The 15,054-nt window shown below is 43.5% G+C and overlaps 2 protein-coding genes across 6 annotated transcripts in view; one reads left to right on the forward strand and one right to left on the reverse strand.

Annotated features, from left to right (window-relative positions):
• flt1 (fms related receptor tyrosine kinase 1) overlaps positions 1-2,182 on the forward strand; it is a 31,297-nt gene extending 29,115 nt beyond the window's left edge. The window contains exons 25-31 of one of the 3 annotated variants that reach the window (XM_035141947.2): positions 107-206; positions 538-643; positions 757-854; positions 1,031-1,100; positions 1,204-1,295; positions 1,445-1,639; positions 1,759-2,182. In XM_035141947.2, coding sequence (XP_034997838.2) covers positions 107-206; positions 538-643; positions 757-854; positions 1,031-1,100; positions 1,204-1,295; positions 1,445-1,610 — 632 coding nt within the window. In that variant the 3' untranslated portion in view covers positions 1,611-1,639; positions 1,759-2,182. Of the gene's footprint in view, positions 1-106; positions 207-537; positions 644-756; positions 855-1,030; positions 1,101-1,203; positions 1,296-1,444 lie in introns of all 3 variants that reach the window. The other 2 variants (XM_035141948.2, XM_035141946.2) reach the window with 2 other exon arrangements.
• Positions 2,183-2,651: 469 nt separating this feature from the next.
• pan3 (poly(A) specific ribonuclease subunit PAN3) lies at positions 2,652-14,989 on the reverse strand. 3 transcript variants are annotated; one of them, XM_035141951.2, is made up of 19 exons: positions 14,835-14,989; positions 14,328-14,695; positions 13,293-13,414; positions 12,968-13,040; positions 12,796-12,866; positions 12,464-12,608; positions 11,975-12,192; positions 11,454-11,558; positions 11,295-11,352; positions 10,687-10,848; positions 10,210-10,326; positions 9,424-9,525; positions 8,512-8,677; positions 8,160-8,247; positions 7,835-7,974; positions 7,405-7,534; positions 5,657-5,721; positions 5,434-5,572; positions 2,652-5,130 (listed from the first exon to the last, which is right to left on the reverse strand). In XM_035141951.2, exons 1-19 carry the CDS (start codon positions 14,852-14,854, stop codon positions 4,990-4,992), a joined length of 2,430 nt encoding a protein of 809 aa, XP_034997842.2. In that variant the 5' UTR covers positions 14,855-14,989; the 3' UTR covers positions 2,652-4,989. The 3 variants fall into 3 exon arrangements, with proteins under 3 accessions (XP_034997842.2, XP_034997843.2, XP_034997844.2); XM_035141952.2 differs by having other exon boundaries at positions 14,328-14,692; positions 14,835-14,987; XM_035141953.2 differs by having other exon boundaries at positions 14,328-14,754; positions 14,835-14,986.
• Between the last annotated feature and the right edge of the window lie 65 nt (positions 14,990-15,054).

The raw sequence follows: 15,054 nt of genomic DNA on the forward strand, positions 1-15,054 counted from the left end.
ATATTTTGGTGATTTGAGAGATTTTTTGTCAACTCTTGTTTCTTTAGTCACGTGTGGTTGAGCGTGTTCACATATTGATGAACTGCTGTGTGTGTTCGCCCGACAGGAGCCTCCCCATACCCCGGTCTTCACATAGACGAGGAGTTCTGCCACAGGCTGAAGGACGGGACGAGGATGCGAGCGCCACAGTACAGCACCACTGAGATGTGGGTTGAAATATTTTTTTTAAAAACATTATAACCCACTGAAATCAGCCAGGAAGAAAAGAGGTGTAATGACGAGGAAGCCCAACGTTCAACTTTAACTTCATCTTGTTCAGATTCGTAGTCGGAAAAACACATTTTAGATCAAAGGCCCTGCAGTAGTGGCCCAGACTGTGATTGGGTTAATGGTTTGACCGACTATTACACATTATCCCTGTGTGTGTGTGTGTGTGTGTGTGTGTGTGTGTGTGTGTGTGTGTGTGTGTGTGTGTGTGTGTGTGTGTGTGTGTGTGTGTGTGTGTGTGTGTGTGTGTGTGTGTGTGTGTGTGTACAGTTACAGCACGATGCTGGCATGTTGGGAGGCCTGTCCTTCAGAACGACCCACCTTCCCTGACCTGGTGGAGACGCTGGGAAACCTGCTACAAGCGAGAGTTCAGCAGGTCAGCCCTCGGGATCATGATTTATTTCTTGTCAACATTTAGATAAGGTACAGAAAAAGACATTCTCACAAAGTATAGGGACCTAAAAAAAATTTTTTGCATCTTTTCAACAGGATGGTAAAGATTATATTCCTCTGGGATCGTTCATGGCTGGAGACGCAAGTCGCAGTGAGACGTTGATGGAGAAGCCTCTAGCAGTCACAAACCTGAGGTAAGGACGTGAGACAATGAAAGACATTACGTGCAGCAGCATGTGGGTCTGAGCTGGAGCATCCTTTACGTAGGCTAGATGGGAGAGATGTTTGTGCGGTGACTGAAAGTAAATACAGACTCGACAGGAAACAGATGGAGAAAGAAGAGTAACTCGTCTTATCTGAATCCAAACAGTTACATGAGGGGTATGGCCACACTTCAGACTTTTGAGGAACTTCCCTGTGAGGAGCCGGAAACCCCTGATGTAAGAGGAACACCTTCACTTCTTCACCTCTGCTTGCACACACGCACACGTACACGCACACACACACAATAATGCTGTGACGTTTGCATCCTCTCTGCCTCAGGACGAGCAGAGTGACAGTGGCATGGTGCTTCCATCTGAGGAGCTGAAGCAGATGACGTGGAGTAACGGCTCCAAGACCAAGAAATTCAGCAGGTGGAGACTTTCGTCTCTAAACCCTTAACCCCCACTCCCAGTAATGATGGATGATCGATCAGGAGAATATTTGTCATTTTGCTACGAGTGACAAAATAGAAAATCCCTCAAGAATCATGAATGAATATATTTTTTTTTTACAAATCTAGGTTCTTCAGCTTCAAGTGTCGGGACAACCAGGTGCCCTTCCTGTGCAGTGACATCACTGGTCTCCGTGACGACGAGCCGTCCATCCTGCCCTGCGAGTGGGAGTCAGATGAAGGTGGCTCCCCTCCTCCGGACTACAACTCTGCCTTCCTCTACCCTTCCCTCTAGCCTCTGCTCTAATTCTAACTTCACACAGGGTAAACACTTTCATCCTTTTAACTCACTCACATGTTATTCTGCCTGTTCACACTCGCTGCTTCCATCCACTACCTCAGTATAAAACCTGTAATTAATCATCTCTTCTAATTTCTTTTAGGTCAGAAATAAAACTTACATTAGTTTTTTTTCTCAGAATCTACAACTGCATGATGATGAACCAGAGTGATCAGAGCAGCTGCCCGACATCACTTATCCTATCGCAGTTATAACGAATGTATTTACTGAGCGTATTAATATACTGGTACCTCATGCTCTGAGCTTTGTGCAGAGGAACACTGCTGTATGAAATAACCGTTCCTCTGACACAGCCACTATATGCTGGACAAGGTATTACTCACTGAATTATAGTACGTGTATCTTATCTGTATTTATTTCAGTGTCCTTAATATGCCAGATTTTTTTCATCAACGTCTATGTTTTATTCTCTGGGAAATTGGTGAAAAAGTCCAAAAATGTCTGATTTTACTATGTTAAATAAAGTTATAAAACAATTCCTGGATCTGATCCAGAACTGCACCAAACTTTTATGGGTTCTTTCCTGATCTATACACCACATCCTTCTACCGTGTAAATCCGTGCAGTAGTTTTTATGTTATCCTGCAAACTAACAGAAAAAAAGCTACTTGCCGGAGGTAATTGTTGAAGCACCACTACAGAAGATCAATCCAGTACAATACTGTCATCTAAGCCACTCGGTTAACATTGCAGTCTTGAAAAAACAATATTTACTTGGTATTAACATGTCATTATTATCCATGAACTTTTGCATTTAGTTTTTAGCAACGTTTCTGATGTTATTTCCAGTTTAAAATGGGTTCAAGTGTCTGATGGTGTAATAAGTATCTAATATTTTCAGTTTACGCTTTGAATGTAATGGTTGACGTATATACTAACGTTAGTATTCTTCTTCTGGTCGTATAAACATGCTATAAAATGTTTTGAATGTAAACGTGACATTTGAGTACAAAAAAAAAACCGAGACAACATCGCTCATGTATCCATTTTGGTATTCTTTATTAAAATACTGCTGTACACACAAATATTGCAAAATTTGAGACAATGAACACAAGAGGGGCTTAAAACATACTAAGATGGTGATTGTAGGTTTGTTGATGTGGTGGAGGAGAACGTTGTCACTAATATTAACTGGAGTGTGTGTGTTACCATGTGGAGGATGGTGATATGAGCACTGACGTTGTGTAGGCCGAGTTGGGGAGGATTGTGTGTGTGTGTGTTTGTGGGTGTGTGTTTGTGGGTGTGTGTGTATTGAGGGTTTTCTAAAGCACCACATTCACCAAGTATGTTTTTGTCTGTTCATTTCACTAAAACAGAGGAAGTAGTACATGATCTAACACAGCTGGCTCCCTGCACGTTTGTTGCCCTCAAGAACAGAGACCGTTGACATCAGATACAACTTTGAAGAGTTGACGTGAAACCGAATGCAGCCAAGACGCTGTGCTCGATTGCGCCGTTCACCTTGATTTGTCTTGTATCTGACGTCCTGTTGTTCTGCAGTCTCGTGTTTGTACACATTCAACAGCTACTGAGAACAAGACGAAGGCATCAACAACGGCGGTTTGACACAGCTTGGGTTCGATTTTTCTGGGTTAAAGTGGGTTTGCACCAAATTCAATCAATAAATTTTGACTCGGATTAACAGAGTATGAACTGTGCTTTAGGGCAACATGAAAATCCCTCGTTGCGTGATCTCTACGTCTCTCCACGCCGTAAACTTCCTAAAACCTCCATCTGAAGACGTCCCACCCACTCCACTGTAGCTCATCTATCTGACTGGACAGGGGGCAGCCAATGACAGCAAAACACATTCAATCATTGGGCCCCTCCAGCTGTTTGTCATCCTGAGAGAAATCCAAGCCATTCGAGTGAGTGACACAGACAGCACCACTGCTTTGTCTCCAGCACGTTTCATGATCTTAAAAAAAAGTCAACTAAAACAAACCTTCGCCCTCCAGCCTTTCCCCCTTTTCCTAAACCCCTACTGGAATTGGTCCACAGAATAATAAAAGTTGAATTGAGGCAAAGATTGAATTGCCCTCCCATTTCCCATCATGCATTCCTGCACAACAGCTGAGCGGAGAGAAAAACGGGCTAGAAAATTCACAAAAAGCGTCACTTTTTCCTTTCAAAAGCAGAGGGCCCTATCCCCCCCCCCGAGGGGAAACAGAGTTTGGGACAGAAGAGAGGGGGAGTACATAAGGGGATGATGAGGGCAGGTGGAGGGGTGGGGGACAAAATAAGGACATTCCACAAAGAGGCAGCTGTGGCTCCACCTCAACAGAAGCCCCACCCACAGTCTACACCCAAGTGCTGGACAGCCAAACCAAAATGACCCATCATTCAGCAGTTCATGTCATGATAGCGTCCATTAAACAAAAGGTGGTCGCTGCATATGTAACAAACACTTGGTAGACGGCATCAGGAGAAAACACCCCTTCCTCAATGCCAACAGAAACCTTGTTTCACCTCATGAAACCCAAATCCCAGTCCATGCTAGCCCACCCTCCCACACATATGCGCCGGATATTCCACAATCTGCTGAACTAAAATGTCAGAAATCCACCCATTTATTTCCAGTTTTAAGAACCCTTCCCTCCCACCCAAGTGGTTTGTCCTTTCTGAGGGGGAACCAACAACCAAGGCAAAGGTGGGCTGTACCCATTTCATTAAACAGATGCCCCCCATGAAAGCTTCGAGTGGTGCGTCCCGTCTCCTTGTGCGTCAGAATGAAGGGGTGTGGTCTCCAGCCGGAAGAGAGATGCAGTCATTAAAAAGCTGGATTCTTTTGTTGTTGTTTGAATTGTGAGTCTGCTCTGGTTTTTATGTCTGTGTGTGACTTTAGCTCTCTCTGTACACCCTGTAGGCCACTCACACATTTCATAAAAATAAAAAAAATTAACAAAAAAATTAAAATCTTAGTGCATCCTCCTCAGAAAAATAAACCCCAACTGTAGAAATAAACAATAAAAGCAGGAAAGAAGTTCGAAACCTCGTGGTTTGTTTCTCGTTTTGTTCCCCAAATCTAAAAAAATGTCATCATACTCGTTTGTCACAGTTTCCGTATTTGTCCTTTTTCTTTTTTTTCCTTTTGTATCTCGATTTTCAGCTGCAGGGTTTAGGAAAACTAAAAAAAATACACGTTAGAAAAAGCCATCCTGGTGGACAGGGTCAGTGTATGTGACTGAGGTTCACGAAGCCCTGCCCCGCTGCCTTCGCCATGCTGATGTCATCTTTTTAAGCCTGGTCCTCCGCTGTAGTGCAATAGTGTGCTCCAGGTCGGGGCAGACACACCCCGGGCCCAAAGAGGGCGCTACAGAGAGCCAGAGGCTGCAGCCTGCAGCTCCTGGAAGGTGCTGTCAAAGCAGCGCTTCAGGTCCGAGTAGGTCACAACCAGGATGCTTTTCTCATCCCGAGACACAAGACTGATCTTCTCAGGAACACCAGCATCCAGCTGAAGAAAACAAAGTCAACAATTATTTATGTATCACCCCCTCCCTTATTTGCCTTGTTAACGGATAGAAACCATAACCTTGTATAGCTGTGATAAGCATATGAAGATTCGTTGGTGTATGTGTGAAGTTTGTGGGTATTAATAAAACGGAAAATTCGAATGTTTGTGAAGTACAGAATGTCACTTTTAAACCAGCTTCAAATTTCAGAAAAGAGAAGTGAGAAAAGAAAAAATTAGCAGCTTGTGATAAATTTACAAGAAACAACAAATAAGGGCGTGAAGAAAAGAGGAACTTTCACTGACTTTGTTGAGGCAGGAGACGATGTGGCTGAGGTCGATCCAGGGCGTCCCAGCTTCTGTCACCTGGTGAAACAAGTGATCCCGGAAAAGCTTCAACAGGTAGCGGTCCCCCGTCTCTGACCACGATGGGTCCTTCTGAAACCTGATCACACAAGCCAAGATTATCGAGGAGTAACAGGAATATAAATGCCACATATTAATTGGTCTTTGCACACGCTCGACTCACTCTGGACGCTCATTGATGGTGCCCAGTTTGGCCAACAGACGGAAGAGACGGCCATTTTGTACCTCCTGCAAATAAGCAAACACTGGTTTTATTTATCAGAAACGTTTTAATGGTTTTAATGAAAGGTGCATCAGCATCCCTGAAGCATAAAAACAGTGGATACTTGAAAAAAAACTTATCACTGCAGGGAAACTGAAACCTCTGTCACTTGACCTTCTGTCTATACATGGGGCCGGACCCTGTTTTCTCGCAGGTTCCATTAGACACTTCCTTCTTTTTGAAAGTCACAATGTTCTCCTAAATATATTTATTTTTGTATGCAGTCTCATCTCTGATTGTTGATTTATGGAAACAAAAGACAACAGGGGCCAACTCCAACGTCACTGATGATTTCAGGAAGCTTAAACATCAGAAACAACTGTGGACACCTAGATCAGATAATTCTGTGTTTAGAGGACAAGCTGCTGTACTACTGACCATGTGCAAGTGGTCTCAAGTCAGATTGTGGACAGGTTATAGCTCACCTTCCATCTCTGCTGATATATTTTTACTCATGCCTTTCCTTTCCCTTCCTCGTCCCTGGCTGTCTCACCCTGTCAAACGTTTTCTGCATAGTTGGACAAGGTGAATATGATTGAAGACTGAAGGTGCAAGCGTCCTCCTCCGTGCACTTAGGAAGATACTTTCCAAACTCTCTGGCCACAGTAGCTCGAAACTTACACTTATTGCTGAAAAACAGAGCTGCAATTATAAGCCTTTGAAGAAACTAGTCATATATCTTAACATTGTTTCTATCAATTATAATAACATCAAAAACCTAATTGCTGTGTTATAGGAAAATAAAGCCAGCTAGTGTAAGATCAACAGTTCTAAAAACATGATGTTTTAATCAGGTTTTAACCTAAGAAACATAAGATTAATAAATGAAAAATAAAAAATAGATAGGTTATGACCCAGCAGTATGAAAACCACAGCCAGAGGCTTGACACAACAGTGATGTTGCAATGATGCAGCCACAAAATCCCAACAACAGTTTCTTATTAAACTAACCTGTGCCACAGCTCACATGAACAGAGTTAGGATTCTGAATATTTAAACAAACACATTATGTCCTTCTGTTTAAATAAAAACGTTTTCAGTTTTTAAAGCAAACAGAGATGACCTGATGTACAGGAAACACTTACACCAGCACAGGTATGAGCAGATCACTGGCAGGGTTGGCCTACTACCCTATTTTTCAAACATAGTTTTTGTAACTCCTCTGTAGTAATAAATACTAAAGGTTATTAACTGGATATTGAGCTGTTCTCTTAAATAGTTTTACTGACATCTTCCCATTTAAACTGTGCATTTGTTTGGGAACAGTCACACTTAATCTTCCGGAGAAAAAAGAAAAGCAGAAACTGACCTCATTAGCATTTACAAACGTTGGATGTGTTGTTCAAGGAAAGGGGAAGAATGAATAGGATAAAAAGTGAGGTGAGAGTAGATTGGTCCACGCGTTCATGTACTCACATGAGGAAACTGAATTCAAAGTGAGACTGCAAAGCGATCTACCGTACAACATCCTGTGTGCACACACAACTTCCCTCTTAACTAACTAACTAATGGCCTACTTCTGACCACGTCCAACAACATCAGTCTGTAACAACATGACTGAGTCTTTTCTACTTAAACGAAATGCTTTTCAAGTTGAGACACAAACTCTGTACATGTTTTTGAACATAAATGTTGCGCTCCGCTTATACCTTGGCCAGGTCCTCCTCGATGACATCGTTCCTCATCTGCGATGCATCTAGTTGTGTGTAGAATCGGGCTCCGATCATTGGCATAATGTCATTGACGCTGCGCAGGCGAGACTGTTCTGTCAGCAGATACCTGCACAAACACAGAAGCAGTCAGAGTTTACCCTCGGGGTGAGTTAAAAAGGTCCAATGAGTATAGGTGGCATTTATTTTGAAAACGAAGGAAGCTCTTTGTTGCCAACAGATGTTACAGATCATTGCTCCTAGCCCATTGTCCCAAACCCAAGTCAGGTGAAAACATCTTAGTCCAAGTGCTTTCTGAGTCATCTCCAACTTCAATTGGCAACAAGTCTCTGTTGTGTGCAAAATTCAACAGCACCAGAAAGTGGTGTCTGAAATGTATGACAAATGCTGCTTCATGCATGTTGCTTACAGAATGAGGTTCTTGAGGTCTGAAGAGTAGTTGATAGACACCAGCTCCATGGCCTTTTGCAGGTTCTCCCTTTGAATGCCAGCCAGGGAGTTACATGCCAACGCCAGCACCACCTTGCCCAGTGACACTAGGTCTGCTTGCTACAAGAAAACACACACATCACAGAAATACTTGTGTTAATGATCCAACATCCCATTTTTTAAAATAACGTAAACCACACACGTATGCGAAACGACTTTCGCCATTTGCACATTGTGCATGATGTTTATGTGATGTGATTTCATGTGTAATTCATGTGACCACAAGTGGGCATCATACAAAGTACCTGGTACTGTGGCATTAGGGCAAGATGATTGGTCTGACTGCTGTCAAATGTTAAGACATCAAACACTCCAACACAGTTCACCCGTAACCTCCAGAGATAAGAGAACATTATCATTAGTTTGTGTGCATGTGTGTACACGATCACATGGTTTGAAAAAGGAAGCCTGCTCTGAAAATACGGTTCCGCTTTGGTTATAGTTTTATCTACATTTTCTGTGCTGGAAAATTGAAATTCAGACATATATCGCCTTTTATGGTTATGAGTCACAGGCTTTAAACACTTATATCAACATCCATCTACCCATGCTGAGTGATGAACTGTCTGCTGAGGGGTTCATGTGTGTGGGATATACCTGGTCTTGCCAGTGATGAGAATCTTGCTGGGGTCCATGACACGACAGGCGAGGCCCGCGGTGTGGATGGTGCGCAGGGCCGAGCTTAGCTGAACAATGTAGGCCCAGATCAGAGACTCTGGGAGCAGACCTGCGTGCTGCCGTGGTGGAGGAGGCTCATGTTGTCCTGCATACAAACGCATGTTTTGTCACCTAATCGTCTTGGTCAATCATTCTGTTTACGATTGCGTGCAGAACTTGGTATTACTTGTCTTGTCATAGATTGTAAGTCTGATAACCAACATGCGGTTGTGCAATGGTATTGAGGTGTGTACTGCACAACAAAAGCCACAATGTCACACTGAGTGTAAGAGTTGATCGAAACGTTAGTTCCTCTAAAAGGCTAAACCTTTGCGTCGTTACAATTCACGTGTTTTGGTTGGTGATGCATGTTTACTACAGACTAGACAGATACTGGGGTCCGAATGGTTTTGCTTCCTCTGTTTTGCATGCCTGTAGGTAGGCCTTACCGCACCTGTCCTGAGATCAGTTTCAGCCACAGTTTCCTCCAAGTCCTCATGTCTCTCTTGCACACATGCATGTCAACTGTCAAACTGAGGAGGCTTAACAGACTCCAAATATTAACATCCTATTTGAAGTGTCAAGACAACCACAAGAGATAAGTTTTAGATCTTTTAACTTCTTGGAGATTGTGTATTAATTTGCTGTGTGGTGATAAACACGTAAAAGCAATCTAACAACGTATGTAAGCACAACCACACAAACTGCAAAATGTGAAAACACCTAACGCCTAAATAGACCATGGGCAATGACCTAATTATCAAACTCTAAATGTGTGAAGCAGAGGGGAGATCTGAAATGATGTTGGACTTATTTCAGTGTGAGGGCGGAGGGGAAGCAAGACCAACTCACCCCACTTCCTCTTAGTAAAGTACGAGTCCGCTGCTGGGTCATTGAAGTGTCTCCCGAACATGGTTTCTGCACCCGCGTGGAAGTCGTAAGAGAACACCAACGCTAAGGCAAAAAAGAAGTGGACATGGATTAGACAAAGGATATAGAGTTTACATGCAGTACTACAGTAATTATGGCACTGGAACAAAGTTAAGAGAAGTTGATGGAGGCTAAAGTTTCTAAGGGCCAGTTACAGATCTAACCATTGAAAAGCTGGTGCTGGTGACAGAGAGGCCAGGGAATCTCTTCCTTATTACTCTACCGGGTCACATTTCCACTTCTACTTTGGAGCACACTTACGTACGCTAGTGGTTAGTTTCGGAATGTAAGTGGCTAACCTCGTAAAATGAATAGCCTGACTCTGCGAGTGAGTCGTTCATCTCAACTTGTGATATGGGAGAGATTCCGCCGGCCTCTCATTTAATGCTGCTGGGTCATCGTTGTTCAGATCATAATTGGTAGAGCCTCCACTGACTTCTTAAAAGTCTTTATTTTTTCACTTATCCTGTGCCATAAAGTAACAAATATATCACCACACCTTGAATTATATAATTTTATAATATAATATAATATAATTTTGGCAAATTAGATATAAATACACTTAAAGTGGAAAATGTAATCATCTATACAGAAACTTAATGTCTGAGACAAGGGCTAAGACGAACAGGATTTACAAAGACAAACTGTCAGAAGCATAGAATTAAATTCACAGAAGTCCTGTACACATAAATTAGTGTCAACCCTTACAGTGGTCTCCAAAGGCCTTGGTGGTGAAGACCTCCCTCAGTGTTACAGAGTTTGAGTGCTGGATCTTCTTCCACATGTCGACCAGCATCATGCACTTGGTGTTAACGAGGCGGAAACCTGAACACATTTTAAAGATGCACAACAAACACACAGGCAATTAGAAATCATACACGATCACAACATACTGTGCCACAGACAGATATGGTGACAACTGGGTCACAACCCACACATTTAGAGTTCTTTCTGACTTAAGAGTCACACATGTCCTGCACTGATTATCCAGAATTACTAATAAGCATTGTAATCAAGTTAGCTTGTGTTTGCTGCACAACAGTGATGCTTTGTTTTACTTTTAAAAGAGGGAGGGGACCAATGTTGCTTTCTTCAAGTGTCAACACCCAATTACATAATTTGCCACCACGGCTATTTGGGTTCTGTGACATCTGCATTGTGCTTCTTTGAAAGACTATTTCTCACCATGTATCCTCCTTAGGCAGTAAGGCAGGTCATCCTTGCTGTTGACGGCCTTGTAGCAGGAGGTGATGTAGCTGAAGTTGCTGGTCTTCTGCATGCGGTTTGGTGGGGGGAGGGGCTCGATGGGGAACAGGCTGTGGTAGCTGTCCACTTCAGACGGTACATCTTTTACAGACAGAGGCAAAAACAAATAATTGTAAATAACATGATAAACAAGCTTGTGCACTAACACACACCATACAAGTAGTAATAGTATTTTGAAAAACTACTTCAGCAGTAGATTATGAATTTCATCATTTCATTTTAAGGGACAACAGACCCAAACAAAAGAAAAAAAACATGTGGTTAACAAACTTCAAACCATATTTCACAACACCCTTCCGCACAACCATGATGAAACCAACTCCTAAAGAGACTTTACGTTTGTATAAGCCAGCACTTTTACATTCTTCACTTGTGAACACCAACAACCGAGCATAAAACACTCTCTCGTTTGATATGAAGCTTTATTTGGAATTGTTTTATTGTCAGCCTGCTGTGTTCTGCTGCACACACATAAATTATCGAATCGAAAACACACCTTTGTTGTGTCAACAGAGAAGACCTTTTACCTGGGTTTTCTGAGTGGTCAATCTGGGCCATGGTTATCAGATGTCTGTTTATTAACTCCTGAAGGAGAAACAAGGAGTGAAACACTTTAAAAAATGACCTCTAGAGAAGAGGACCATGGGGATGTTTGGTGAGACATGAGGAGGGTGATTGGGCAATACCTGTCGAAGCTCATCAGCCATAAAGAAGGACGGGGCATTCGCTTTCGGCTGCATGTAAGCCACATGGGGTGCAGTGGGGGGGTAGATATGGTACGTAGGAAACACCTGTGATGAAACCAGAAAAACACAGCTTCCTATTTATTGAGAAATGAAAACCAATGTGATCGCACATGTAGATGTTTTCCCCGACTAGAAGCATTTAGCAACATGAATGTGATGAAACAAAACTGTGAGTTGGGTACATAACAAAGCAATTAGAGGACAAATAACTGCTAGATTGTGGATTTATTCCCAAATTAAAGGAGCTTGCAAACTGAAGCGTAGTGTTTAAGAATTTAGGATTTAGCTTAAGATCAAATCATGTTTTTAAATCAGACAGATTTACATACATTTTATAATTTATAATAAATGTCACCAAGTCATATTGCATCTGTGTATGTTTTTTGTTGTGCTTTACCAGGTTCAGTACACGGAAATTTCTTGACTAAAATACAGAATAGAATACCAGGTGCAGCACATACCATCCCCGCCATCGGTGCTGGGGTGTTGTCTGTGTAGAAGTAGGTAGTCCCCCCTACAGTTTCTTTCTGGATAATGTGAGCGCCCTGGTCCGCTGCACTGGTGGGCCCCATGTAGTTTGCAGGGTTTGGGGTATGACTGCGCCGACGAGGGGCAGGTGAGGTGTGCGGCGTTATTTTGGGGGAGTGGAGAGGAGAAGAGCCGGCAGACAAGGACATGCCTGAAATTGCAAACAGGAGGAAATATTATTTTCAGGAAAAAAAAAAAAGAGCAGCATTAACTGGCTGCAATCAATTAAAATGTCTGAAAGAAATACTGAAGCAAAAGAGATCTACTTTTGTTTCAAAAACAGCAGATATGGTGCTTTATACAAGAGGGAATTCCCAAGTTTGCTGAACTATAAATGAGCTGAAGATGGAAAACAAAACTGAGTCAATACAAAGTGCAGCACAGGGATTTTTCAGTTTGTAGTTCTACCCCAAAAAACCCACCTGGAGCCAGTGCAGCAGCTGTGGAGCTGCTGAGACTGGGATGTGGAAAGACAGGCGAGGGGAAGGCCTGGACAGGGGACTGTGGCATGGTGGCCATACGTGGAGCTCCCTTAGGGATGAACTCACTCGCTGCTGGGTTAGGAGCCTGGTAGCACAAGAAAAAAGAGGCAAGAATTCCGTGAAGTCTACCACTGCTGTCAGAGACCAAATTACGGCGGAAAAAGCATAATATTTCAGTTTTGTGTACATGCTCATACAACAAGTTCTGTGTTGAACTTCAAAAGCACTTTAAACTTATTTGGATTTCTTGAAGTAAATGCTTGTGTGCTCACCTTTCTCCTTTGAGAAATGCTGAGAGCACCAAAATCACTGAAGAGTGAGGATGTCGGAGAATTCACTGGATCTGTGAAAGGCCATGGAGTGTTAACACTTGAGCAGCGGTGCTTACAATATTCAGTGGATGAGTGCTGACTGCTGCTTCACGGAGCACTGTGGGAGGCTTACCGTGAGTGCTGTGGCTGAAGTTCTTGGCACCGTCATTGAGGAGACTGGGGGAGCTGCTGCTGGTAGTCATTCGCTGAAGAGAGCACCATCAAGAACAGTTATCGCCATTAATTACTGTTGTGATAAAAATGTGTGATCCCAAACCAAACAGGTGCAACTAACCACATGATAACCATCTACATGCAAAACATTTAATCAACTAATGTAGATCCTCAGGTTATCTAGAGAATTACAGCTATGTAAACACACAACATCTATTTTTAAAGCGGTTTTAATCACACTGTGTGTTTTCACTGTCTATATATCTACAGATTCCCTCTTGTACCTGCATCATGGAGTATTTAGACTCTGCTGGGCTTCCAAACCCATTGACTCCTATGAAGCTGCTGCTGAAGTAAGAGTTGGTGAGACTGGCATCGCTCAGGGTTGCGCCCTCCATCCCTGGGACTGTGGAGGACAAGAAACAAAAGTTCAACCTGTAATATTGGCTCCAATACCTAAAATAACCTAAGCCCTAAAGGTCAGACAGCACTGGCAAAGTCACCACTACTGAATGTTTGCATATCAAATCACAACAGACATTAGAGAGCATGTAAACATTTCCACAACTGCAGGGAGAGATTTACATGCTGTCACAGGGCGATACTATGTGTGGAGAGGGACAAACTTTGAAACTGCAACTGCTGGTTTTCAGGGATTCAGGTTAAAATGGACGTGGGCAGCTTTTTACAGCAGAGCTGCAGGTGAATGTTAGTAACTTGTTATTACTTGACGTTGGGAAAAGACAACACAAAACAAAGCCCCGTGGACAGCTAGCTTAGCTAAGCTAATGTTAGCAAACATTAAAACTCATGTCTACATAGAAACACTATAGTTCCCATAATCAAATATTAACTCGAATAGAAATGACGGCACCAACGTTGAGACTTACAAAGTCTCACCGGAGACAAAGTCAAATATACCAAAGTTACTTAAAAACAGTTTAATGCAAATGTGCTAACGCTAGCTGGCTAATAGCCGCACTAGCTCGCGGATTTGTGCCCACTCACAGCTGTCACACAGAAACAGCAGGCCTCCAGTGTAAGCTGCAGCAGCATGGCTAAAGTTAATGTTATTATCAAGCACAACTACAGCTACCTGAAGACTATTCACATCACAGCTGAGGAGAGCAGGGTGCGCTGGTTGCATACCGAGAGGTTTGGATCATGCTGGGCAGAGAAATGTGACCCACGTTGTTTTGGGGTGAAGAGGCCTCCATGAGTCCTCGGGCTAAATTTTTACACAGCCCCACAAGGCCCAAAAGTAAAGTCACAGCCAGTCAGTCCATGTGAGGCCTCGTTGCGCTGTAATTACTACTCACTGGTTAACATCTGTCCCTCCAGCGACGTGCCTGCAGGCCCCAAGGTTTCGCTCTTTTTGGACACTCCGGTCCCCCCGGAACCCGGGCAGGCCGCCGCGGAGCCACCGAGGGGATACCCCGCTGGCGTCCCGCCACCCCCGGCCATGGACAACGGGACGGGGCTACTGCCGCCACCGTGCAGTGGCAGGCTTGTCATGGACGGATCTTCATGCAGGAACTGACATTCTTCTCCGTAAAAGCACGTCTTGTCTTTCGCATAGTATCGGCAGAACTTCACCTTGACATTGGGTATCCCGACACCCCCGAGCGGAGCAGCTGAAACTGGGAGTCCACTGTTCATGGCACCGCTGCCGCCGCCGCCGCCGCTGCTGCCGGAAGACACTCAAACATAGAGAGACGCAGATAGCTAGCGAGCTAGCCAGCTAGCCTGCAAACAGTTTCAACTTAAAGGAACGTGTAAATATGACTTCAGCTGCTGCAGAACGCGTTAGAGCCGACAGTACTCACATTATAAGGCTATGGTTCATTTTGGCTTAAGAAGAAATGAGTGCATGTGTGAGATCCTGGTCGTCGCTGTTGTCGTTATCCATGCAGCTGCCTCCTGCTCAGAGTAGCCTGTTGTTGTTTTTGCTCACAGTGGAGCTGCTGTGCTACAGTTAGCATAGCTTTGCATTGTGGGTACAGAGAGTTCACTGCTGCAGATGCAACATGCGAGAAGTTAAAGATG

This window comes from Hippoglossus stenolepis, chromosome 19, assembly GCF_022539355.2.
Source record: "Hippoglossus stenolepis isolate QCI-W04-F060 chromosome 19, HSTE1.2, whole genome shotgun sequence".
Classification (NCBI taxonomy): Eukaryota; Metazoa; Chordata; class Actinopteri; order Pleuronectiformes; family Pleuronectidae; genus Hippoglossus; species Hippoglossus stenolepis.

Bases quoted from the DNA above. Each gene is read 5' to 3' on its own strand.
- pan3 (XM_035141951.2), bottom strand. From the start codon at position 14,854: ATGAACCATAGCCTTATAAT. The intron at 12,193-12,463 runs GTGGGTTTTTTG...TTGCAATTTCAG, and splicing joins AGCTGCTGCACTGGCTCCAG to GCATGTCCTTGTCTGCCGGC. The intron at 8,248-8,511 runs GTATATCCCACA...TTATCTCTGGAG, and splicing joins CTCATCACTGGCAAGACCAG to GTTACGGGTGAACTGTGTTG.